The 21,018-nt window shown below is 48.8% G+C and overlaps 1 protein-coding gene across 2 annotated transcripts in view; it reads left to right on the top strand.

The window, feature by feature from the left end:
• Positions 1–21,018, top strand: part of mdn1 (midasin AAA ATPase 1) — a 50,620-nt gene that overhangs the window by 17,311 nt on the left and 12,291 nt on the right. The window contains exons 30-72 of one of the 2 annotated variants that reach the window (XM_035528820.1): positions 26–164; positions 415–545; positions 635–773; positions 1,494–1,623; positions 1,841–2,104; positions 2,343–2,540; positions 2,902–3,110; positions 3,397–3,519; positions 3,789–3,986; positions 4,102–4,209; positions 4,301–4,489; positions 4,582–4,671; positions 5,068–5,331; positions 5,718–5,982; positions 6,335–6,494; positions 6,869–6,985; positions 7,199–7,407; positions 7,779–7,927; positions 8,129–8,328; positions 8,522–8,751; positions 8,951–9,064; positions 9,319–9,448; positions 9,542–9,648; positions 9,892–10,025; positions 10,453–10,613; positions 10,763–10,883; positions 11,221–11,437; positions 11,740–11,980; positions 12,235–12,361; positions 12,465–12,629; positions 12,848–13,062; positions 13,271–13,658; positions 13,789–13,901; positions 14,737–15,409; positions 17,640–17,801; positions 18,055–18,340; positions 18,770–19,008; positions 19,282–19,377; positions 19,485–19,579; positions 19,746–19,870; positions 20,064–20,216; positions 20,641–20,750; positions 20,918–20,991. In XM_035528820.1, coding sequence (XP_035384713.1) covers positions 26–164; positions 415–545; positions 635–773; positions 1,494–1,623; positions 1,841–2,104; positions 2,343–2,540; positions 2,902–3,110; positions 3,397–3,519; positions 3,789–3,986; positions 4,102–4,209; positions 4,301–4,489; positions 4,582–4,671; positions 5,068–5,331; positions 5,718–5,982; positions 6,335–6,494; positions 6,869–6,985; positions 7,199–7,407; positions 7,779–7,927; positions 8,129–8,328; positions 8,522–8,751; positions 8,951–9,064; positions 9,319–9,448; positions 9,542–9,648; positions 9,892–10,025; positions 10,453–10,613; positions 10,763–10,883; positions 11,221–11,437; positions 11,740–11,980; positions 12,235–12,361; positions 12,465–12,629; positions 12,848–13,062; positions 13,271–13,658; positions 13,789–13,901; positions 14,737–15,409; positions 17,640–17,801; positions 18,055–18,340; positions 18,770–19,008; positions 19,282–19,377; positions 19,485–19,579; positions 19,746–19,870; positions 20,064–20,216; positions 20,641–20,750; positions 20,918–20,991 — 7,758 coding nt within the window. Of the gene's footprint in view, positions 1–25; positions 165–414; positions 546–634; positions 774–1,493; positions 1,624–1,840; positions 2,105–2,342; positions 2,541–2,901; positions 3,111–3,396; positions 3,520–3,788; positions 3,987–4,101; positions 4,210–4,300; positions 4,490–4,581; positions 4,672–5,067; positions 5,332–5,717; positions 5,983–6,334; positions 6,495–6,868; positions 6,986–7,198; positions 7,408–7,778; positions 7,928–8,128; positions 8,329–8,521; positions 8,752–8,950; positions 9,065–9,318; positions 9,449–9,541; positions 9,649–9,891; positions 10,026–10,452; positions 10,614–10,762; positions 10,884–11,220; positions 11,438–11,739; positions 11,981–12,234; positions 12,362–12,464; positions 12,630–12,847; positions 13,063–13,270; positions 13,659–13,788; positions 13,902–14,736; positions 15,410–17,639; positions 17,802–18,054; positions 18,341–18,769; positions 19,009–19,281; positions 19,378–19,484; positions 19,580–19,745; positions 19,871–20,060; positions 20,217–20,640; positions 20,751–20,917; positions 20,992–21,018 lie in introns of both variants that reach the window. The other variant, XM_035528819.1, reaches the window with a different exon arrangement.

The raw sequence follows: 21,018 nt of genomic DNA, 5'->3' as shown, positions 1-21,018 counted from the left end.
CCCTTCTGACCGGTGTTTCCCCCAGGTGTGGGAAGACCACCATCTGCCAGCTGTTCGCGGCCCTGTCAGGGCAAAAGTTCTTCTCTCTCAATTGCCACCTACACATGGAGACATCAGACTTCCTGGGCGGCCTGCGACCAGTGCGCCACGGTGGGACAGGACAGGTAGGGTCTGCATTCAAGCAATGCCGAACACGCTGCTTTCCGGAAGCAGACGCGATAAGTCGGGTTAGCAAGGATGGCGCTCTCAAGACTGATGAGTGTTCTGCATATTTTTCTGCAATTTTCGGAGTATGATGTGTAACCGTTGTGCTATTGCCGTCGTAGATATGTACAGTGTATATCTTTGTGTGTGAAATGAGCAGTAAACATTTTTAGTGAAGCTTTTCTATGGGTTTTGTTTTGTTTTATTCAGGCAGATGCCGAGGACGGCCGTCTGTTTGAGTGGCGTGATGGACCCCTGGTGCTGGCTATGAAACATGAAGGAGTGTTTCTCATGGATGAGATTTCACTGGCAGATGACTCTGTGCTGGAGAGACTCAACAGGTGTGGCAGAGCATGCACACAGACACAGAGCATACAACACACCCTGGGCTCTCTCTCCTTCACTCACTCCCCTCTCCATCTCTCTGCAGTGTGTTGGAGACAGAGAAGTCTCTGGTCCTAGCAGAGAAGGGCAGCGGTGATGATGATGATGTGGAACTCATCATTGCGGGGAAGAAGTTTCGCCTGGTTGCAACCATGAATCCCGGTGGAGACTTTGGCAAGAAGGAGGTTGGTTCGGAAAGAATTCCAAAACCTACAAAGCACCTGGAACATTTTTTCTGGCATTTGGTTTGTTTATTTTAAACACTTGAACTCAGGTTTATTAAATATTTGCATGTGTACAAACTTGGTACAAGTCACAAAATATCTGATTAAGCTGATCTAACAGGCTCTATAAAGGACTGCATCTTTCAGATGTGCAAACTGGCATATTTTGTTTGTTTTGTGATTTATTGTCTTTGTGAGTAAAATGGAGCATTTCTACGTAAATTATTCACAAGTGAGATGAGAGACCAGAATGAAGATGCAGATTGCTTATGCTTAATGCCATATAGGTTTTATTGAGTTCATCTTCCCTTTTGTTGATCTTATGTCTTCTTCTATGCCATTTTCTCAAACTTGCTCAGTTGTTGTTTCATTGTTGTTGTTTCCTGAGTTTAATTGTTTGTTAAATGTACTTAAAGGTCTCTTCAACAATTCTACCATCTCAAGTTTCAGTTCAGTTTTAGTTTCTGTTTCCAGTAGATCTCACTAAAACCTCATGCAAAATGTATACTTTGCTCATGAGATCATTCACCCCAATGTTACGTTTCACATTTACATTTACATTTTACAGTGTTGTGTAAGGCACCAACTATACTTGCAATTTACTAGATTGTCCACGCAAATTAGCAGTCTTGGTTTGGGATCTTGGCAAATTTGTGTTTGTTTGTCCTTGTCTCTGTCCAGCTTTCCCCAGCACTCAGAAACAGGTTCACCGAGATCTGGTGTCCTCAGACCAACAGCCGCAGCGACCTGATGAAGATCATCCAGCACAACCTGCGAGCAGGTCTCTCCCTTGACCAGCACGATCATCAAGGTGTGTACTGGGTGCTAGCCGGACACGCCGTCCCACGCTAGTTGCCCCCAGTCACCCACCGGCTCCAAGACCTTGTGTTGTGTTGTGATAATTTGAAAATGCTATTTTAAAATGACCATTTTTCAAAGCCAACCAATGACTGGTGTTGGAAGTACCTTCAGGTCGTGGTCACTGCTTTCCCAAGCACTATCTGACTCACCACCTCCCTGCCTTCTAGGCAAGGACATTGCCGAACTCATGCTCAACTTCATCGACTGGCTAACCAATCAGGAGTTTGGGAGGCGGTGCATACTGAGCATCCGCGACATCCTGTCATGGGTAGACTTCCTGAACGCAGTGTGCGAGAGGGACGAGGATCGGGATGACAACGGGTTCCTGGCCCTGGGGGACGTGGAGGAGCCGGAGTGGGATCTGAGGTTGGACACAGTGACCGCCTTCGTCCACGCTGCCTGCCTGGTCTACGTGGACGGCATCGGGTCAGGTGAGGGCCTTGTTGCTACAGTTCTAGATCACACTTTGGAACAAGGGGAGAAAATTCAGGGCATATTTAAAATACTTCAAGGTATTTGAAGCGCATTAAGGTGACGCATAAGGACCCAAAGCAATGGATTGAGCTGATCTGTTTGTTGAGGCGGTACACCACCTGCGATGCCTGTCAACGGTGCAAATTTTTCCTCCGGTGCTGAGACAGACCCCTTTTCCCTTCCATCTCCCCACAGGCACGACAGCGTTGGCCGCGGAGAGTGCGGCAGTGGCCCGGAGGGCGTGCTTGGCCTTCCTGGAGGCAGAGCTGCGCAAGGTCACACCACTTGATGAGAAGATGCATGAGGCTCTGAGGGTCTATGACGCCAGCCTGCTCAGAGAGCCACGCTGGGGGGAGGACTTCTTCGGCATTGATCCCTTCTACATCATTACCGGTGAGGGCCCTGACCCACGATGCGCGGATCCGCCCAGAAATCTGCTCCTTGGCATTTACTTCATTTTTGCTTTATTGGTTCTAAATTTCTGAATATCCTGAGCTGTCCTGATAGTTTAAGCAACCATAGGCTGTGTTGTTGTTTTTTTTTTTTTTTTTCCTCACATCTTCACAGTACTCTGTCACCTAACTTTGTGAATCAACACCTGTTAATCTCTGAAACATTTGAATCTTCAATGCAGCAAAAGTATCAGCATTGTGGTTAGAAAGGGAGATGTTGTTGTATGTAATTCATTAGACTGATTTAGGTTCTCAGTAAGACACACACAATCGCTGGCTCATGGCCACGTTTCACACAACAGGCCCCGAGAGTGACGGCCGCAGTCTGTCAGACTACGCACTGGGTGCGGGCACCACAGCGGTGAACGCCATGCGGATCTTGCGAGCGCTGAAGCTACAGAGACCTATTCTGCTGGAGGGTTCGCCTGGCGTTGGCAAGACCAGCCTGGTGGCCGCCCTTGCAAAGGCCTCTGGGAACCACCTCGTCAGAATCAACCTCTCCGAGCAAACCGTAGGGAACACTCTGGCTTTGAGTAAAAACAATAAGAACATAAACCCCTAGAGAAACTTGTTGTTTTCTATTTTATGTTTTCTATTTATATTAAGTGACTCAGTTTGTGAGAATTAACAAAACAGGTCTAGGAAAACGAGGTTAATGCCCAGCTATTTCATGCAGATAACCATGCAAAGCACATTATTGCTTGTGACGACTAAAAGCACTAAATGCCATAATGTAAATATGACACTGCAGAAATACGTTTGCATCGTGATCTGTGTTGATGTGCATCTGTGTGCAGGATGTGACAGACCTGTTTGGAACAGACCTTCCAGTGGAGGGCGGTAAAGGGGGGGAGTTTGCCTGGCGGGATGGCCCCCTCCTGGCTGCTCTGAAGGCTGGCCACTGGGTGGTGCTGGATGAGGTAAGTGGGTGTAAGCTCGCTAACCCATGCAGCCCCTCCGATGAAGATGTTAACACTGGGCTGATGTGCTGGGGATGGATTAAGCCTAGTCTTGGACTTAACTGCAGTTCAAATGGTGAATCAGACTTGGAAAGTGTTAGTTAGGTCATGGGTTTTAGTCTTGGTACTTAAAAGTACTGCGATTTAGAGTGGAAGTGTTTTTGGCAGGCGTCAGAAAGAGTGGCTGTGGTTTTTAAGAGTGTCGGTGCCTGTGTGTCTCTCGCGCATAGCTGAACTTGGCATCACAGTCCGTGCTGGAGGGTCTGAACGCCTGCTTCGACCACCGAGCGGAGGTCTACATCCCCGAGCTCAGCATGCGCTTCCAAGTCCAGCACGAGAAGACCAAGATCTTCGGCTGCCAGAACCCCTTCATGCAAGGGGGAGGCCGCAAGGGTCTGCCCAAGTCCTTCCTCAACAGGTTCACTCAGGTAGGGCTCCTACCCTCAGCCACTTCACTTGGGTCGTGCTCCTCCACGAGGGCCTTTCCTCTGCCGGGCTTTTTTTCTGCCCACCATCAGTCTGTGTTTAATCTGCTGCTTGCAGGTGTTTGTGGACCAGCTCACCAGTGAAGACATGCAGTTCATCGGCAGCTCCATCTTCCCAAACATCAGTGAGCCGATGGTTTCCAAAATGGTGCAGTTCAGCAACAGGGTAAAAGCAGCTGCATGTGAAGACTAGGAATTAAGTGCTGTTCACTTTTTAAAGTGTTTCTTCAGAACTTGAGATGATGTCTGTCTCCCAGCTTGTGCACGAGGTAGCAGTAGAGAGGAAATGGGGTCAGAAAGGAGGACCGTGGGAGTTCAACTTACGTGACCTCTTCCGCTGGTGTCAGCTGATGCAGGCCGACCAATCGCCTGCCTTCTACAACCCCGGCCAGCACGTTGGGTTGGTGTATGCAGACCGGATGAGGACCGAATATGATAAGGCGCAGGTAGGCGCGTCTGTGCCTGCTTACACAAGCTTGGGAAAATATTGTTGAGGCACACCTGTGGTCTGACTCTGTGAATCTGGACTTTTTCCCAGGTGCTGTCTGTGTTCAGAAAGGTGTTTGCAGAGGACTTTGAGCCCTACCTGGGCTCCAGGCAGTTCCACATTACTCCCCTCAACCTGCAGGTCAGTCAGGTGCTACGCACACCACCCATGGTTGTAAAGCAAAGTATCATTGTGAAGGACAATGGTGGAATGGTAGTCGTGTTTTGATAGTCATTGTTATATATCAGTTACATTTATGGCACTTAGCTGACACTTTTTTTTTAACCAAAATGGCTTACAATTATGACTGAATACAACTTGAGCAATTGAGGGTCCAAGGCAAACCTCTTGCCCAACAGTAGCAAAAGTGACAGTGGTTGGGCTTGAACTGGCAACCTTCTGATTCCTTAACCACTGAGCGATCACTGCCTATATCTTTGTTCTTAATGACTCGTGCATGTTCAGATCAGCTTGAAGTGTGCCCACCTGTGTGTCCCTCTCACACCTTCTTTTCTGCTCTCCGCCCCCTTTCTGAAGGTGGGCTCCTCCGTCCTCCAGCGCAGTGGTGGGCCGCCTGTAGCCTTGGACCCCCCACTCTCCATTACCCATCAAGCCCTGCGCCCACTGGAGTCCTTGATGAAGTGCGTGAAGATGGGCTGGATGGCTATCCTGGTGGGGCCCAGCGCCAGTGGGAAGGGCAGTCTCGTGCACCTTCTGGCTCTGCTCACTGGACATAGGCTCCGGGTGATGGCCATGAACAGCGCCATGGACACCACGGAACTGCTGGGTGGCTTCGAGCAGGTGAGGGGCAGTGGGCCTCTCAAATGTGGGTCAGGACAAAACCGCCCTGCGGTCTGTGTGGAACGCCAGCAAACCCAAACTTCGGCCTTGTCAGGGAGACTGAAATGCTCTGAACTTGGTCAGCTGCTTTGTAGGTCTTTTTCCTGGATGCTCTCAAACTGACTGCCGGCGTCCTGGAGAATGCTCAGCTGATGGGCTCTTGGTTTTAGTTGCCAGTGATGCTTGGACAAAATAATATCAAGTAGATGTCTGAACTTATGTCCTCCATTTGTACATAACAGTTATTCTCAAAGTGCATTGTTCACTCATAAAAAAATTATTTATGGACTGAAAGCTTAAGTTATTATCTGGTCTGAATGTTGTCCCTGAACACCCTACCCCCCCAGGTGGACATCATCCGGCCGTGGCAGCAGGTGTTGGAGAGCATGGACTACGTAGTGGCCATGGTAACACGGCGGGGCCTGATGTCGCTGGACGGGGCGGTGCAGGACACAGAGTTCCTGCTGAGCACGTGGAGCACATTCCGCTGCTGGCTCCGTGACGAGGGCCTTGACACCACCGATGGCACCGTGACCTTTGAGGCCCTGAACAAGCTAGAGGTCATCATAGTGCTGCTGCACAAACTAAACACCAAACTCAAGGTCTTCACAGGTACAGCAGTCAGAGCGGAATAATCTCTCACTCCATTTCCTCAAAAACTTGACATCATGGAATGTTTATAGAACACTCCAGTTCTCCTTGATCTTACCCATTTAATCATATTTCAGACCTACACTGTGTCTTTATTTGTATTACTTCTGTACCTTCCTTAAAAGGATAAATCCAGCAACCATGACTAATGGGGCTAACACCATATGAAAACCTAACTGTGCCCAGTTAGGTTTTCATTGGTCATTATTTGGGCTGACATCAGACTAGTTGACTGTTTCCTTTATTTATGAGTTTTCATGTCTCCTTTGTCTGCCAACTCCTGAGCTGGAGTTTTGTTTCGGTTTTGCTTCAGACATGTCGAAGCTGCAGATGGACTTCACCCTGCTGAAGGAGCGGCTGGCGCAGATGGAGGACGGCTGGAGCCACGGTGGCTTCGAGTGGCTGGACGGCATGCTTGTCCAGGCCCTGCAGGCCGGGGACTGGCTGCTCATGGACAACGTCAACTTCTGCAGGTTAGCGAGGGGTCACTGCTCCACACAGATGCCCTTTGTTGGGATTAACCCGTTTGAAATACTCCCCACTTTCCCACTAACTCATGGCCTGTGAAATTAAATGATATTTTAATATTAGAAATTTTGTTTTTACATCATGTGCACCTTTTGGTTATTACTTCGGGCATGAATGTTAAACAGTCCTAGTCTTAAGATGCTGAATATACTAACCAGATGATGCTGATATTGTAGCTAGGACATTGCAGTTAAACAGGAAGCCTTAACCTTGGTTTCTAGTACATTTGCATAGCCTTCAGTTCTGTGACCAGTGCCTGTGCGGACGTGTTCATGTATGGGGTTTTTTTGTTCGTTTTTTTTTACATGCACGTTTGTAGCCCATCTGTGCTGGATCGGTTGAATGCTCTCCTGGAGCCAGGTGGCTCTCTGACCATTAATGAGCGTGGGGTCATCGACGGTACAACCCCAAGCATCACGCCCCACCCAAACTTCAGGTACACCCACGGACCCGCTTCTCACTAAATTCAGTTTCTTCAAACAAACCATCAGCCTTGTTTTTAAAAACGGGGTAATAATGAATCCTGAACAGGATAATAGTTAATCCTTCTGGGTTCATTACTTATCAAGAATAAAATTGTTAATTGAAAGATGTGAGGAATATGGTGATCACCAAGGCTGTTATTTTCTTTTTCTACCCACATCTGCAGGCTGTTCCTCACTATGGACCCTGCCCATGGGGAGATCTCTCGAGCCATGAGAAACCGCGGTGTGGAGATCTACATCCCTGGGGAGAACGAGGGGGCTTCCTGGGACTCACTGGATCTCAAGACGGTCTTGCACACTCTAGGAGTGATCGGAGACTGTGTGTGCGACATTCTGATGTCCATTCACTCAGAGATCAAAGCAACCATCTGGGGTGGGTATCTGGGGTCTCATTTGGGTCGGGAAAGGCACTTGTGGTGCTTCGATGGGCAGGTTTATTTACATTAAGAAGTCATTGTTATTGCTGCTGTATGTTTACTTGCCAGTGCACAAAACCGTACACTGACACTATTGTTGGCACTACACTACAAAATCCTAATGTGAAAGAAAAGAAAAATTACATCTTGCAATGCAATTCTTTCTTCTGTCACATTTCAGTGCTAGCATAGCATGTTTGAGTGAAGCCCTCCTTCACTCCATCTCCTTCCTTAACTGTGGTTTACCCATATGCTGTGGCGATGTTTAGTCAGTAGTAATCAGCGTACATGCACAGCGTTGGTGACGATGCGTGTTCCGGGTTCCCAGACTCTCCAGCCTCCTCGGTGTCGTCCCTGCTTCACGCTGCCACGCTGCTCTCTGCTCAGCTGCAGCGGGGGGTGGACCTGCCCAGTGCCCTGCTCCAGGCCTGTGGTGAGGCCTACAGCCTGAGCCAGCGCACCGCCGCAAACCAGCAGGTGTGTCCTTACACACAAACACATGTGTGCACACACCGGTCCTGAAATACTCCAAACACACGCTTGTGTATATTGTCGACGGTATTGAAAGTGGAACACACGCTTGTTTACCGGTAGTTATGTCTGGTTGCCCTAAGAACCAGATATGTAAAACTGCTGATAGTTCTCACAGTCAGTCTCTCTGCTCTCTGCTCTCCCCAGCTGGCTCAAGAGGTGCTGGAGCGTCAGCTGGCGGTGTTGGACTCAGAGGAGTGGGGTAGCAGGCTGCTGTGTGCGGGTGTTTGGCCTGACCATGTCCCCTCCGCCCTGCAGTCCACGGAGGACTCTTGCTTCTCCAGTGTCCAGAGGGACGGCCAGGTCCTCTTGTGCTGCCTCAACACACTGAGCCTGCATGGCCGGAGGTCCGATCCATACACACCCAGCACTCCCCTCATACCACTAAACCACTGTGGATTATGATTATACAGGGCCCTTTTCTTTACATTTGTGTGTGTGTGTGTGTGTGTGTGTGTGTGTGTGTGTGTGTGTGTGTGTGTGTGTGTGTGTGTGTGTGTGTGTGTGTGTGTGTGTGTGTGTGTGTGTGTGTTTATACAGGAGTCGTCCGCTGAGCCTGACTGACCTGCAGAGGGCGATGCAAAGTGGCGCAGCACTGGAAGGTCTGCAGTTTTCTGGGGGAGATGGAGGGGCGGAGGGTGGGCTCAGCAATGCTCAGAGGCTCCTCCCCACAGCCGTGCGCATCCTGACGGAGAGAGCATCTCACAGTGACTGGGTCCTCCGCAACAGCTGGCTCTCCCACCTCGCCAAGAGCTACAAACATGTGCCAGGTAGACTACAAAATCACTCTCTCACTGTGGATGGGTGGACTACAAAGCTGGTTAGCGTGTCCCGGTTAAATAAATAATGCCCTTTTATGCTGTAGTTTGTACATGCTGAATAAGGTCAAAAAACTGCTTCTGCACTGAGGGAGGCTGTGTTACTGTGGCGGCTGTCGTCATGGTGAGCTGATTTGTTGTGTGTATGCAGACACTGCGCTGATGCAGCTGGAGGCAGGAAGCAGGGCTCTAAAAGCCGTGTTCAACAGCAAGCTCATCAGCAAGGGCAAATACCTGACTGAGCACCTGCAGCCACACAGCACAGGTAGGTACACACATGTGCACACACGCACGCGTGCACGGTCATACGTACACGTATGATCACACATACGCATGCGCACACACACACTGGCCTGAAGCAAAAAAATAATAATAAAAATCTAGGTGTATAATTAATAAAATGTTGGCGTGGTGGTATCATAAGTGGTCGGCTGGAAAAGGAAAGTGTTTGTTTGTTTGTTTGTTTGTTTGTTTGTTTTGTTTTGTTCCCCAACCTCGTCTCCCCTCCCATCTCTCCAGATGACTACAGGATCCTGGTAGACATGCGTTGGAATAAACAGTACCTGGACATCCTGGCCAACACTTGCAACTTTGAGGATGAGGAGAGATGTCTGGAGTTCATGGAGGCTCTATATGCTGTTGCCAACAGGTGTGTGTCCTGCCGACATCGAACTGTAAAGGCTGGTATAGTCTAAGAGAGAAGTAAAGGGATCTATTGTCTTCTGTCTCGTTTCCCCCTCAGGATCATAATATTGATGGATCAGGAGGAGAGGGCTGCTATGGGCAGCAGCGCTGGAAATGCGTCACCCCATAACAGCGCCCTAAGTTTAGCCACTGCCTTTTCTAAAGGTACATGCACGCACACGCACGCCCAGACAGACAGACCTACATGCAGGTGTGCAGTCACCTCTTCTTGTACTCTTTGTCTGATTTGACTGGCAATTGTTAACAGCCACACATAATGTATTAAAGGTTTTAGTATTTAAAAAAAGGAACATTTATCCTAACAATACCTCCGTATCTGATGAACGTTTGGTCCCCTGCTGGTTTTCCTGCCTCAGCGCTGTGTTCTGTCTTGCCTGTGTCCCACAGGGACGGTAGACATCGGTCACCTGCCACACCCCGTCCTCGTGCACCTCCGTGCTTTCTTTGACCTGTGGGACTCCTTTGTGCTGCAGGCAGTGCAGTCAGACCAGCCCAACATCTCTGACCACCTCATGTTCGAGGTGCGGGCCCCCGCCAACCCCTGCTGAATTTGTTGCAGGATTTGAAAACGCACGCAACACCGTCTCATCACCGTTCCACACGAGGATTAAAACGCAGCATGGTCCACAGTGGAGGACCATGTTTGGAAACAAGCTTTGTAGCTTTTACTGTGTTGGAATGTTAATGACGCTCGTGTTTTTCATGAACATGTACTTGACGTTTTCAGGTGCAGTATAAAGAAAATGTCTAAGATGTAAAGTATATATGTAAACCTGCTTTACAGGGTTAGAGTGTAAAGTAAATGCACGAACCATCAAAATATAAAGTTGGTGTGTAAAAATGCTTCACACGAGTTGAGGTGTGAAAGTCTAAGCGTGAAATAGATGTGATGAACCACTTCGGCATGGCCGTGTCATGTGACTCTGTCCCCTCCCTCCACGTGTGCAGATCCTGCAGCTTTTACAGTGGCGTGACCGCTTCTGGCACGTGTGCGGCTCGCTGCCGGCGGATGCGCGAGGCGTGTGCATACTCTCGCTGCACTGGCAGTGGGTGCACAAGAACCTGGTCCTACGCATGCCCCAGCTGCTCATGGGAGATGGTGACTACGAGTGAGTGCTCAGGGTCGCCACTACCCGATGTTGGTTTAAATGACTGTGAATGGAGTCAGTGGCTTTTTTTTACCTCGACGCAATCTTGGTATGGCTGGGTGCAATGAATTGTTTGCTGAAGGTGTATTTTTCGCGTGTGTGTGTATCAGGGGGCAGCAGGAGCTGCACACCATCTCCACTGCCATCCAAAACACCCTCTCCAGCTCTGTGTCTGTGGCCTCGGCCCTGAAGAACATTCAGAAGACCCTGGGGAAGCCCATGCCCTTCAAGGTACAGCATGTTGCATCACACACCTGTACAGGTACAACACATTGTATCACACAGGGAGCCAGGGAGCTGGCTCTTTGGTTCAGTGGTCAGAGCTCATGTTTACCTCCTGTTAGACCCGGGTTCGAGTCCCAGGTAGGGTGGCTGCCTTCAGCCTTCATTATGGTGCAAAATGTTACACAGTAAAAACAATAATTACACAGTAAAAGATCTGTATGTTCTCCCAAGGGCTCACAGTACAGAGCCAGGAGCATGATGCTAAGACCAAGAATGCTTTAGTGTGATACGTTGTCTTTTCGCTGCTAATCACTGTATTTGCTCCACCCACCACTCCCTGAAGGTGGAGTCTGTGGCAGATTGCGCCTCCCACCTCCGCGTTCTTAGCAGAGCACTGGATGTCAAAGATCTGCGCTTGGACAGCAGCATGCCATCGCTATGGAAGCGGGAGGTGGCCCGCCTCCGGGCTGTCGCCATGGGGATAGACACAAAGGAAGCTCTGCTGGAAGGCTGGGGCCTGGTGCTGCAAGCCAACCTTCTACTGGAGCCGCAGAGCGCTGGTATGCCCGGCACGTTTCATTTGTGTTTTTCATGTTTTAACACTCACAGATTGTCGTGCCCTTCTTGATTTTGAGTCGGGTGCAAAACAACAAAATGTACGATGCATGGTGTCACAGTGATTCCGTTAATCTCAGATTTTGTAATCTCAGTTGTTCATTTTAAGATTTTTTTTATTTTTTATTTATTTTTTTTTACATACCATTCTTTTAAAATTATTCTTTGTTGAGTGTTGTCTGCAGTGCATGTCTAGCTCATCACTGCAGATCGCAGAGTCCTGTTCCTAACCATATGGAACCTCCAGGTGTGATGGACAGACTGCATGCCTGTGTGGACCAGCAGCAGAGTCACATGGCATGCTGTGGCCTGCTGGACTCGCTCTCTGAGGCTGAGGAGGAGGCAGCAGGAGAGGGTGCCACCCCAGGCCGGGAGGTGCTACTGCAGCTGGCCCGTCGGGCTCAGATCTGGCCGGCGCTGGAGGTGCTGGCTGTACTTAACCAGATGAAAGTGACCGTGGACCTGTTACACCTGTCTGTAATGCAGAGGTATGAGGACACCTTATAAAATCAGTTTTAAAAGGGATTTTGCTTGCTTTCTGTTTTGCGTTTTAGATTCATCAGCATTTCAGTGGTGAAATGTGCATGTGAGCCATGTACAGGGTCCATAAACCACTGAACTTGAATGTGCTTGAATAAACTTCCACTGTTTATCCACAATGCCACATTTACTAATGCTGGATTTGGGACCCCTATATTGCTTCATGGTGATTCCTTATGAATTTTGACGCACTGTCTCTCAGAGGGCATAAGGATGCAGAGGCTGGGCTGCGCCGATCCCTGTCCAATCACCTGCGGTTCTGCATGCAGTCCACACCCATGAACATCCGGCAGCTTCTGCCACTGTGGTTCCTTCTCAGCACAGAGAGGGTATGGACTCAGCATGAAAACACTATATGTGTAACTTGGGCCTTTTGCACATAGGGTCTGAGCTGCTTGAATTATGTACTGACTGCTGTAATTCTCCTCCCAGCCTGTAGAGGAGCTGCCATTAGTGTGGTGTGAACTGCTGTCCGAGACTCTGGCGGCACTCTGGAGCAGCAGCGTGACCTCTGACCCTGAGCGCTGGTTGAAATGGAGCCCGCTCAGCCCAGAGGAGCCGAAGAGTTCCCGCCCTCTGCTGGGCCCCTCCGACACGGTGTGTGTGTGTGTGTGTGTGTGTCTGTGTCTGTGTCTGTGTCTGTGTCTGTGTGTGTGTGTGTGTGTGTGTGTGTGTGTGTGTGTGTGTGTGTGTGTGTGTGTGTGTGTGTGTGTGTGTGTGTGTGTGTGTGTGTGTGTGTATCTTTGTGTGTATGCATGTTGTATTTGGTATGCATTTAGTAGTGCTCTAAAAATGATGCCTTTTGTATGCTGTAGGGTCCGGGCATGCTGAGTCGTGCTGTGTGGTCCAGGTGCATATTGGGAGTCTTAAGTGGCAGCGAAGGGGGCGGGCATTGGGATCCATCCGGCACCTCCTTCCTGTCATCATCACGGGTGACCTTAGGCGAGTGGCGAGAGAGAGTTGGGCAGCTCCAAGACCTCAGCACCGTGCTCTGGGACAACATGGCCATGCCTGAGCTCGCCGACTTCAGGTAGGGCTCTGTCTCTCTCTCTCTCGCGCACACACATGCAAGCAAAACACTTGAACAAACGCTACAAAATCTCCTAGTTCACTCCTAGGGCAACCTATGCTTTGTTGTGCTCTAAGACTGAGAATTTTTGCAAGCGTTTGCTGTACATTTTTCAGCTGATGTTGCACCGTGTGGGTAAAGGACAGCACCGTGTGTTCTCCCCCGGTAGGCTGACGGACCGCAGGTTGCAGGGGCTGGTGCTATGCCGTCAGCTGCACTCTCTGTCTGAGCTGCTGTCTCCGGGACTGCAGGAGAGCTATGCTGAATCCTGCGAAGCTCTCGTCGATGGTCAGGACCCCATCGGGGCAGCCCAGGAGATCCAGGTCGCCCTCAGAGAAGGCCTGCCCGAAAACCTCCTCCCGGAAGGCTTCCTGGACACCCTGGCCACCTGCTTGACTCAGTTCTCCCACAATCGGGCGCAGGACACAGTCCAGCTGGCCCGCTCCGGGGTCTTCTGGGTCAACATGGGTCTGCTACAGATCCAAGTCTGGGCGCCACAGACTATTTTTGACCCAGCAGTGAAGAGGGCCTACAAACTCAGCTATGCACAAGATGAGGTGATCTAAGATCTTGCCACCTCTTCGTCGTTTAAGTTATTATGTTAAAGTGGCCAACAGAGGTTCCCAGTCGGTGGTCTGGCATTTCATGGTGTCATTCCTGTACGTATCCGGTGTCTCCTTTTTCCAGCTTGCCTTGCTCCAGGATGAGTGGAGAGGTCGGAGTCTCTCTTCTCAGCTGCTGACAGGGGTAGAGCTTGAAGAGAGCAGCACCACCGATGCCTTCCAGCACCCTCGCGTGAGGTAAAATGCCACGACCTCAGGCATGCGCTCCAGTTTCAGCCTCCTGATAGCCAGTTGAGCAAAAACCAAACTGAAGTATGCTGAAACAAAAGAAAGATGTGCTGTTGTTGATGTGTTAGAGATGCATGTTATGAACGGATTTTGATAATGAGATTTAGACGCCGTTCTCCTCGTAATCCTGCACTGAGCTCCAGTCCCGGCCGCTCGGTCCAGGGGCGACCCGTTCTGATATCTCGACGTCATTTGTTCCTCTCGTTCTTCCCACGTGCACGTGTTGCAGCACTGCCCGAGCCATTGCTTCACGTGTAAACGTCCGTGTCTTAACACGAGAGGAAACGTTCGCTTTCGTAGGTGTCTTTTTTTTTTTTTTTCCCCTTTTTTTTTTTTTGCATTCACATGCAAGTTGTGAAGTGCGTGAAAGTGAACATCAGATCTAAAGTTTCATTCAGAAACATAAACAAAATAATCTCATTTGTGGAAGAGTCCAAAAAGTGCCAATGAACTTTAAAAAAAAAAATCTCACGCTTGCTTTTCGATTCTTGTTCTTTGGTTTTGGTTTTCAGCCCAATGCATTCTGATGTGGGTTTCAGTTTCGACCAAGAACTCTCGTTCGTTTTTGTGCTTCACAATACAAAACATCATCAGATTATTGTACTCAACTAAATCAGGCCTGATCATTCAGAAAGGCCACGACAGTGGTTTAACTACCTGTTAGGTAGGAAAAAGTGGTTTAAAATATTTCCTTGTTCTCATATTATCTTGTATCACCTGCTTTTTGTATGTGTACTTGTTCGGCTGTATTTAACCTTGGCCGCGTGCGTGTGTGCGCATGCAGGTATCTGTGGATCCGTATGCAGCAGGTCCGAGAGCAGATCTGCGAGCTGGGCCGTAAGCAGGCGTGTCGCCCGGCCGACCCGCAATACGGACAACTCTACCAGGAACTCCAGCACTACCTGTGCAGCATCGGCCAGCCGGCCGCCGTGGGCGATCTGCTCTCTCACCTGTTGAAGGCCCTGCAGGGGCCCGGCCCCAAGTCCCGGCCGGGCATCCAGGGCCTGCTGAAGGAGGAGGCGGTGTGGCAGGCCTCTCAGCAGCGCTTCGCCCAGCGCCTGGCCGACGAGTACCCGCTCTACCCGGACGTGGTGGTGCCGCTGCGCTGCGCCATCCTGCAGCTCCGGCACGGCATGCGCCTGCTGGCTGCGCGGGCCTCGTCCGCGCTGGCGCCGCCTCCGCCCGTAGCCGCACCTCACCTCCTCACCGCCCTGCTGGCCGGCCCCGCCGCTCCGCCCCTGGCCTCCGATCTCGCCCGCGCCGACTTCCTGTGCTCGCGGGCGTGCGCCGAGGTGCTTGCCAGCCTGGCCAGGATGCTTCCGGCTGACGAGGCCGCGCGGGTGGTGCCCAAGCCGGCCATGCTGCTGCTTGCTGCCCTGCTACGTCTGCAGTGCCACACGCTGAGCGCTGGGCTGCTGGAGATGGAGGCGCAAGCCCTGCTACGACATGTGTGTCAGGTGGGACATCAGGCCGAACCCATCGTTTACATCAGTTAAACAACGTGGTTAAGGTAGTTGACTTGTAATCAGAAGGTTGCTGGTTCAAGCCCCACCACTGCCAAGTTGCCACTGTTGGGGCCCCTGAGCGAGGCCCTTAACCCTTAAAGTTGTACTCAATCATAATTGTCAGTCGCTTTGGAGAAAGGGTCAGCTAAATGCTGTGAATGTATTACAGTGATACCCTGAAATTTGCGGGGGTTACTTTCCTAGACCCCCCCCCCGCGAATTTTGAAAATGTGTGAATTTTGCACGGACAACTAACAAAGGCCTATAAAGACCTATCTTCATATGTTAAACCCTAAATATGTCCCCAAAACACTTCAAGTTCATTAAAAATTGATGTTATGATTTACATCACCCTTTAAAATTGTACAGGTAAAAGTAGATGATTCTTCTGGCTCATCTTGTGGCTCTACTACAGGAGCCATATCTTCTGGTGGGGTTTCTTTCTGGCTTTTTTGGCCCTTGTGAGGAACATTATTGGAAGTTGCTGCCGTTCTTTCTTCAGGGTTTCTAGGAGTTTTTTTAAACAGCTGGAGCAGCGTATCGAAGCCATTATTAAAGTTTAATGCCCGAATCATGTGAGGATCCCATGACTCAACCATCGTTTGCACATTCCTTGCGGTCCTCAAGATCTCGGACAAACATTCCAATGTCAGGCCCTGTTCTTCCTCTGCCTCTGTCTCCAATTCTGCTTCCACATCCTTTTTCTTCCAGAGCATTTTCTTCCAGAACATGCCAGTCTCGTCCATGTTGAATACTTGTTCAGGTTTGTACCCTTTCTCCCAGACAATGGCCCTCAACGTGTCGGAGTACTTCCCTGCTGCCTCTGTGTTGGCAGATGCTGCCTCTTCATACAATGATGCCGACCTTAATTTGAACCGTTTTTGAAAACGGTCGAACCATCCCCTACTGGCAACAAAATCTTCAGTGTTCCTTGATGTTCCTGGTTGTGGTTCTGCACCTTCTTCCATTGAAAACTGCTGGTACAGATTCTGTGCCTTTTCTCTGATAATGTTGCCATCTAAGGGGATGGGTTTTTTTGGGTTTTTTTCCTGCAATCATTGATCCAAAATGCCAATGCCGATTCCATTCTAACAATGTATTTATTCCTAACGTTGGATACATTTTTAGCAGTTTCACAGAAACGTGATGAAACGGTACGCCTAATAGCTGCTTCGTTCTTCTGGATGTAGCATACTGTACTTTCATTGATGCCATAATGGCAGGCTACAACCATGAAGGCTACAACCACTGCCCGAGCCATTGCTTCACATGTAAACGTCCGTGTCTTAACACGAGAGGAAACGTTCGCTTTCGTAGGTGTCTTTTTTTTTTTTTCTTTTTTTTTTTTTTTTTTGCATTCACATGCAAGTTGTGAAGTGCGTGAAAGTGAACATCAGATCTAAAGTTTCATTCAGAAACATAAACAAAATAATCTCATTTGTGGAAGAGTCCAAAAAGTGCCAATGAACTTTAAAAAAAAAAATCTCAGTGTTCCTTGATGTTCCTGGTTGTGGTTCTGCACCTTCTTCCATTGAAAACTGCTGGTACAGATTCTGTGCCTTTTCTCTGATAATGTTGCCATCTAAGGGGATGGGTTTTTTTGTTTTTTTTTCCTGCAATCATTGATTCAAAATGCCAATGCCGATTCAATTCTAACGATGTATTTATTCCTAACGTTGGATACATTTTTAGCAGTTTCACAGAAACGTGATGAAACGGTATGCCTAATAGCTGCTTCGTTCTTCATAATGGCAGGCTACAACCATGAAGCTCTTCTTTTCACGAAGCATATCCAACAATTCCACCTTGTTCTGGAGTGTCATAGTAGCCTTCGGCCTCCTTAACTTCCTTGCACGGTGCAGCACGTTTGGGAGGCATCTTGGGGTTTGCAGAAAACGCAAATAAAATACACACACGAAGCTAACGTGCTACATGATACACTTGACGCGAAGAACGAGGCTGTGAGATTGTGAATTTTAAGTGTTAGGTTCCAAGGAAAAAATACACGAATTTGCAAAGCTGCAGATTCAGCAGCGTGAATTTTCGGGGTATTACTGTATATACCCAGTATTTGTCTATGCACCAAATTGGACCACACACTTCTTTTTTTTTTTTTTTTTGGTTCCAACAACAAAGCTGTGTTCATCTGCTTTTGTACTTCTGTGTGTGCATGCACACTCAGGCTCTGGTGAACGAATGGGACGAGCAGGAGAGGAGGGCACGGGAGCAGGAGCAGAGGGAGGCCAGCCTGTACCGTGGCCGCTCCCGCCTGCACGGTGGAGGTCTCACGGAGGAGCAGCAGGAGGAGCGAGACTTCAGGCGTTCCTTCCCCACCTACCACAAGGTGGCACCAGCGTCTCTTGGCTCTCCTTTCGCTGTCAAACTTTGTCCCTTTGCTAATGAACCAAGCCCTTTGACGTTTTTAAAGCAGAAAAGTCAGAGTGGCTGGTTTGTTAGCAACTTGTACAGAACTGTTGCCCTTTGAGTCTGTGATCCAGACATACACACACCTTTCTTTCTTATATTTTCTTTCAGTGAGCAAAGGTGTTTCTTATTTGGACGTAATTTTCTTTTGCATGTTTTACCTCTTCTCTCAGGACTTTGCTGACATCACTGCAGAACCCAGTCTGGAACAGCCAATCATTATTGAGGATGATGAAGATTGTGATGGAAAGGCGGAGTCTAGTCAAAACGGTGGCTTCCTATTGCCAAGCTGCCAGAACACCGTCATTCAAGTCCATCAGAGACTGTGCCTGTCTTATGCCCAATCATTGTGGTACCAGCCCAGCCTGCCGACCAATCAGAGCAAGGACCACATCAGTGCACTGGTCACATCCTATCAGATCACTGCACCTTTGATAACTCGCTTTTATCATCTCATGGGTAAGGGCATCAACCGAGGTCAATGATTTTGCATACCGTTTCTTTTTTCTTTGTAGTGACTGTTCACATTAATAAGATAAGATAAGATATTTGCACTATTGACTATCTAGTTAGATACCACTGTTCACAGCTGTAGTGTCATACATGTCAAGATAGAAACTTCTTTAGAGTGTACCTGACTAACTTTATTATTTGGGATTCCATTGTGTGTGTGTGTGTGTGTGTGTGTGTGTGTGTGTGTGTGTGTTTATACACACACACACACACACACACACACACACACACACACACACACACACACTCACTCACTCACATTCACACACACACACACACACATACATACACGTATATACATACATATATAGATATAAAATATAAAAATCTCACTGTCTGCTTTTCTTTCTTTTGTCACCTCTCTCTCGCTCTCAGACTGTGAACTGGATCCTCAGCTGATAAGCTCTCAGCTTCTGCTCAGCTCACTGCTCCAGAACACGGTGCGTGGCTCTGGTGGTCCAGCCGGCCTTCTCCTCTCTAGCGAGGGACCTTATGACTTCTACCAGCAGCCCAACATGAGCCAGGCACGTCTCTGCTTGCCTGCCCTCGAGCAGCTGGGCCGAGCTGTCCGCCGTCGCCTGGACGACTGGCCCGGTCACCCAGCATTGCTGCAGGTGAGTGGCAGAGACTTGGTGACCCTGAAAAACTGGAACTGTTGCTCAAACATTAATGGTCATTTTTGACTATTCAGGCTCAGGTCTCTAAACAGATGCCTGCTTATCTGTTACCCCAGAATGTACAACTGCAGTAATGTGTTAACCATAACCCTAGAAATATTTACTGGACATTTTGAAGAAACGGTCCCTTGTCCAGTGAACGCGCTATTCTGGTGTGTAAGTTGGGAGAGAACGATGTGGCCTCACCCATGTTGCCGATGTGATTCCCAGATCACCGTGGTGATGGAGAGGATCCTGAACTTCAGCCTGTCCAGCCCTTTGGCCAAGTTCCTCAATGGCCTGGAGATTCTGCTCAGTAAAGCCCAGGTGAGCAGCCGTATGCTAGCAGTGCAGCTCATTATATGAGCATGACACCGTTTGTAGGAGGTCTATTGGGACGTCTTAACATTGCACGCACACACGCTCTGTCTCAGGACTGGGAGAGCAATGCGAGTCGTTCTGTATCTCTGAGGACTGAGTTGGAGCCCATCACTCAGCTCATCATCCAGTGGAGGAAACTGGAGCTCAGGTATGTGCCAAAAAGCAGCTGTCTTCAGTTCCGTTTAGCACATGTGCAGATTGTTCTCAAAAGAGAACTTTGCGTCTGCTGTTTTTGCATCATCTTTTTTCTCATACATTTTCAAAGAGCATGTTTAGAGGAATGCGACTGACTAGAATTGGTGTCTTTTTTGCAGATGTTGGTCCAGCAGTCTGGACAATGCTATGAAACGACATGCAGAGAACTCCAACAAGCACTGGTTCAATATCTACCAGCTGGTGGAGAGATATCTACAGGAGAAGAGGATGGACTTAACATCTGGTAACATCCTCTGAACGTATAGCAGTGCCTAAACTCAATATGGAACCTTTTTAGTTCAGTTGTTCGTTGCAATAGATATTTGAAGATCAATCTGACGAGGTGATATGCAATTTCTTGATCACCTTTGTGTTTGTTTCTTTGTGACGTTGCTTTTGTCCTATTTAATTCCTGCATTTCTTCACGGGTCCAGCAGATGGCGGTGTGGAGGAATTATCCCTCTCCTCAGTCTCGTCCACGCTGCAGGGCTTCATGGAGGGCTCCACCCTGGGGGAGTTTCACACCCGTCTGACCATGTTGCTCACCTTTCACTGTCACATCCTATTGGCTCCCAAACAGGAAGGACACGGTGAGAGACCCGCATCACTTCCTGCCTTTACCACATTCCATAATGCATGGCCTGTTTACTATTTGGTGTATAACAAAGGCATAGATCAGAGATAAGGTGTATAATAACAGGTTAGCAGGTGTATCGGATGTGGATGCAGTGGAGCACAGCAGAATGTCTGTGCACTGTATTAACAAGGCAGTGAGCATTAAGATGCATTTGCTACTGGACCACAGGCTACCATAGACACATATACTGCACAGTCCGTTGCTTTAACACTTCAGTTACAGCAGCTAACAACCTGTTCATTAGCTTCATACACTCCGTTGTGTAATAGAGCATGGTGTGGTGTGTATGGTCTTCAGGGGATTGGGGCTTTATCCTAGTGGCCCGGCTGATTTCAGGGTGCGTTATTTATTTGGATTATGGTTTGTCTGTCTGCCAGCCTTACTGTGCAGTTTGCTGTGGAACCTCCACAAATACTATGCTCAGTTCTCTGAGAGCGTCCAGTCCAGAATTACGCAGTTGAGGACGCCCATCGAGAAAGAACTCAAGGCAAGTCGAGCAGAGTTGTGCTCAACAACGCCCCCCCCCCCCCACTCAAATAATCAGAATGTCCACCATTCACACACAAAAGTGCTCTCAAGAATGAATTCTAGAGCTTTAACATTTTATACATTTTGCAGCTTCCTTCACCAACTAACAGCTTTTGTCACATGTAGGACTTTGTGAAGATCTCCAAGTGGAATGATGTTAGTTTCTGGTCTGTGAAACAATCTGTGGAGAAAACCCACAGGTGAGTGTGACTCGAAAGTTCATGGTT

Source organism: Electrophorus electricus, chromosome 8 (genome assembly GCF_013358815.1).
Source record: "Electrophorus electricus isolate fEleEle1 chromosome 8, fEleEle1.pri, whole genome shotgun sequence".
In the NCBI taxonomy this organism is placed as follows: domain Eukaryota; kingdom Metazoa; phylum Chordata; class Actinopteri; order Gymnotiformes; family Gymnotidae; genus Electrophorus; species Electrophorus electricus.
This window is presented reverse-complemented; position numbering and strand designations above follow the sequence as displayed.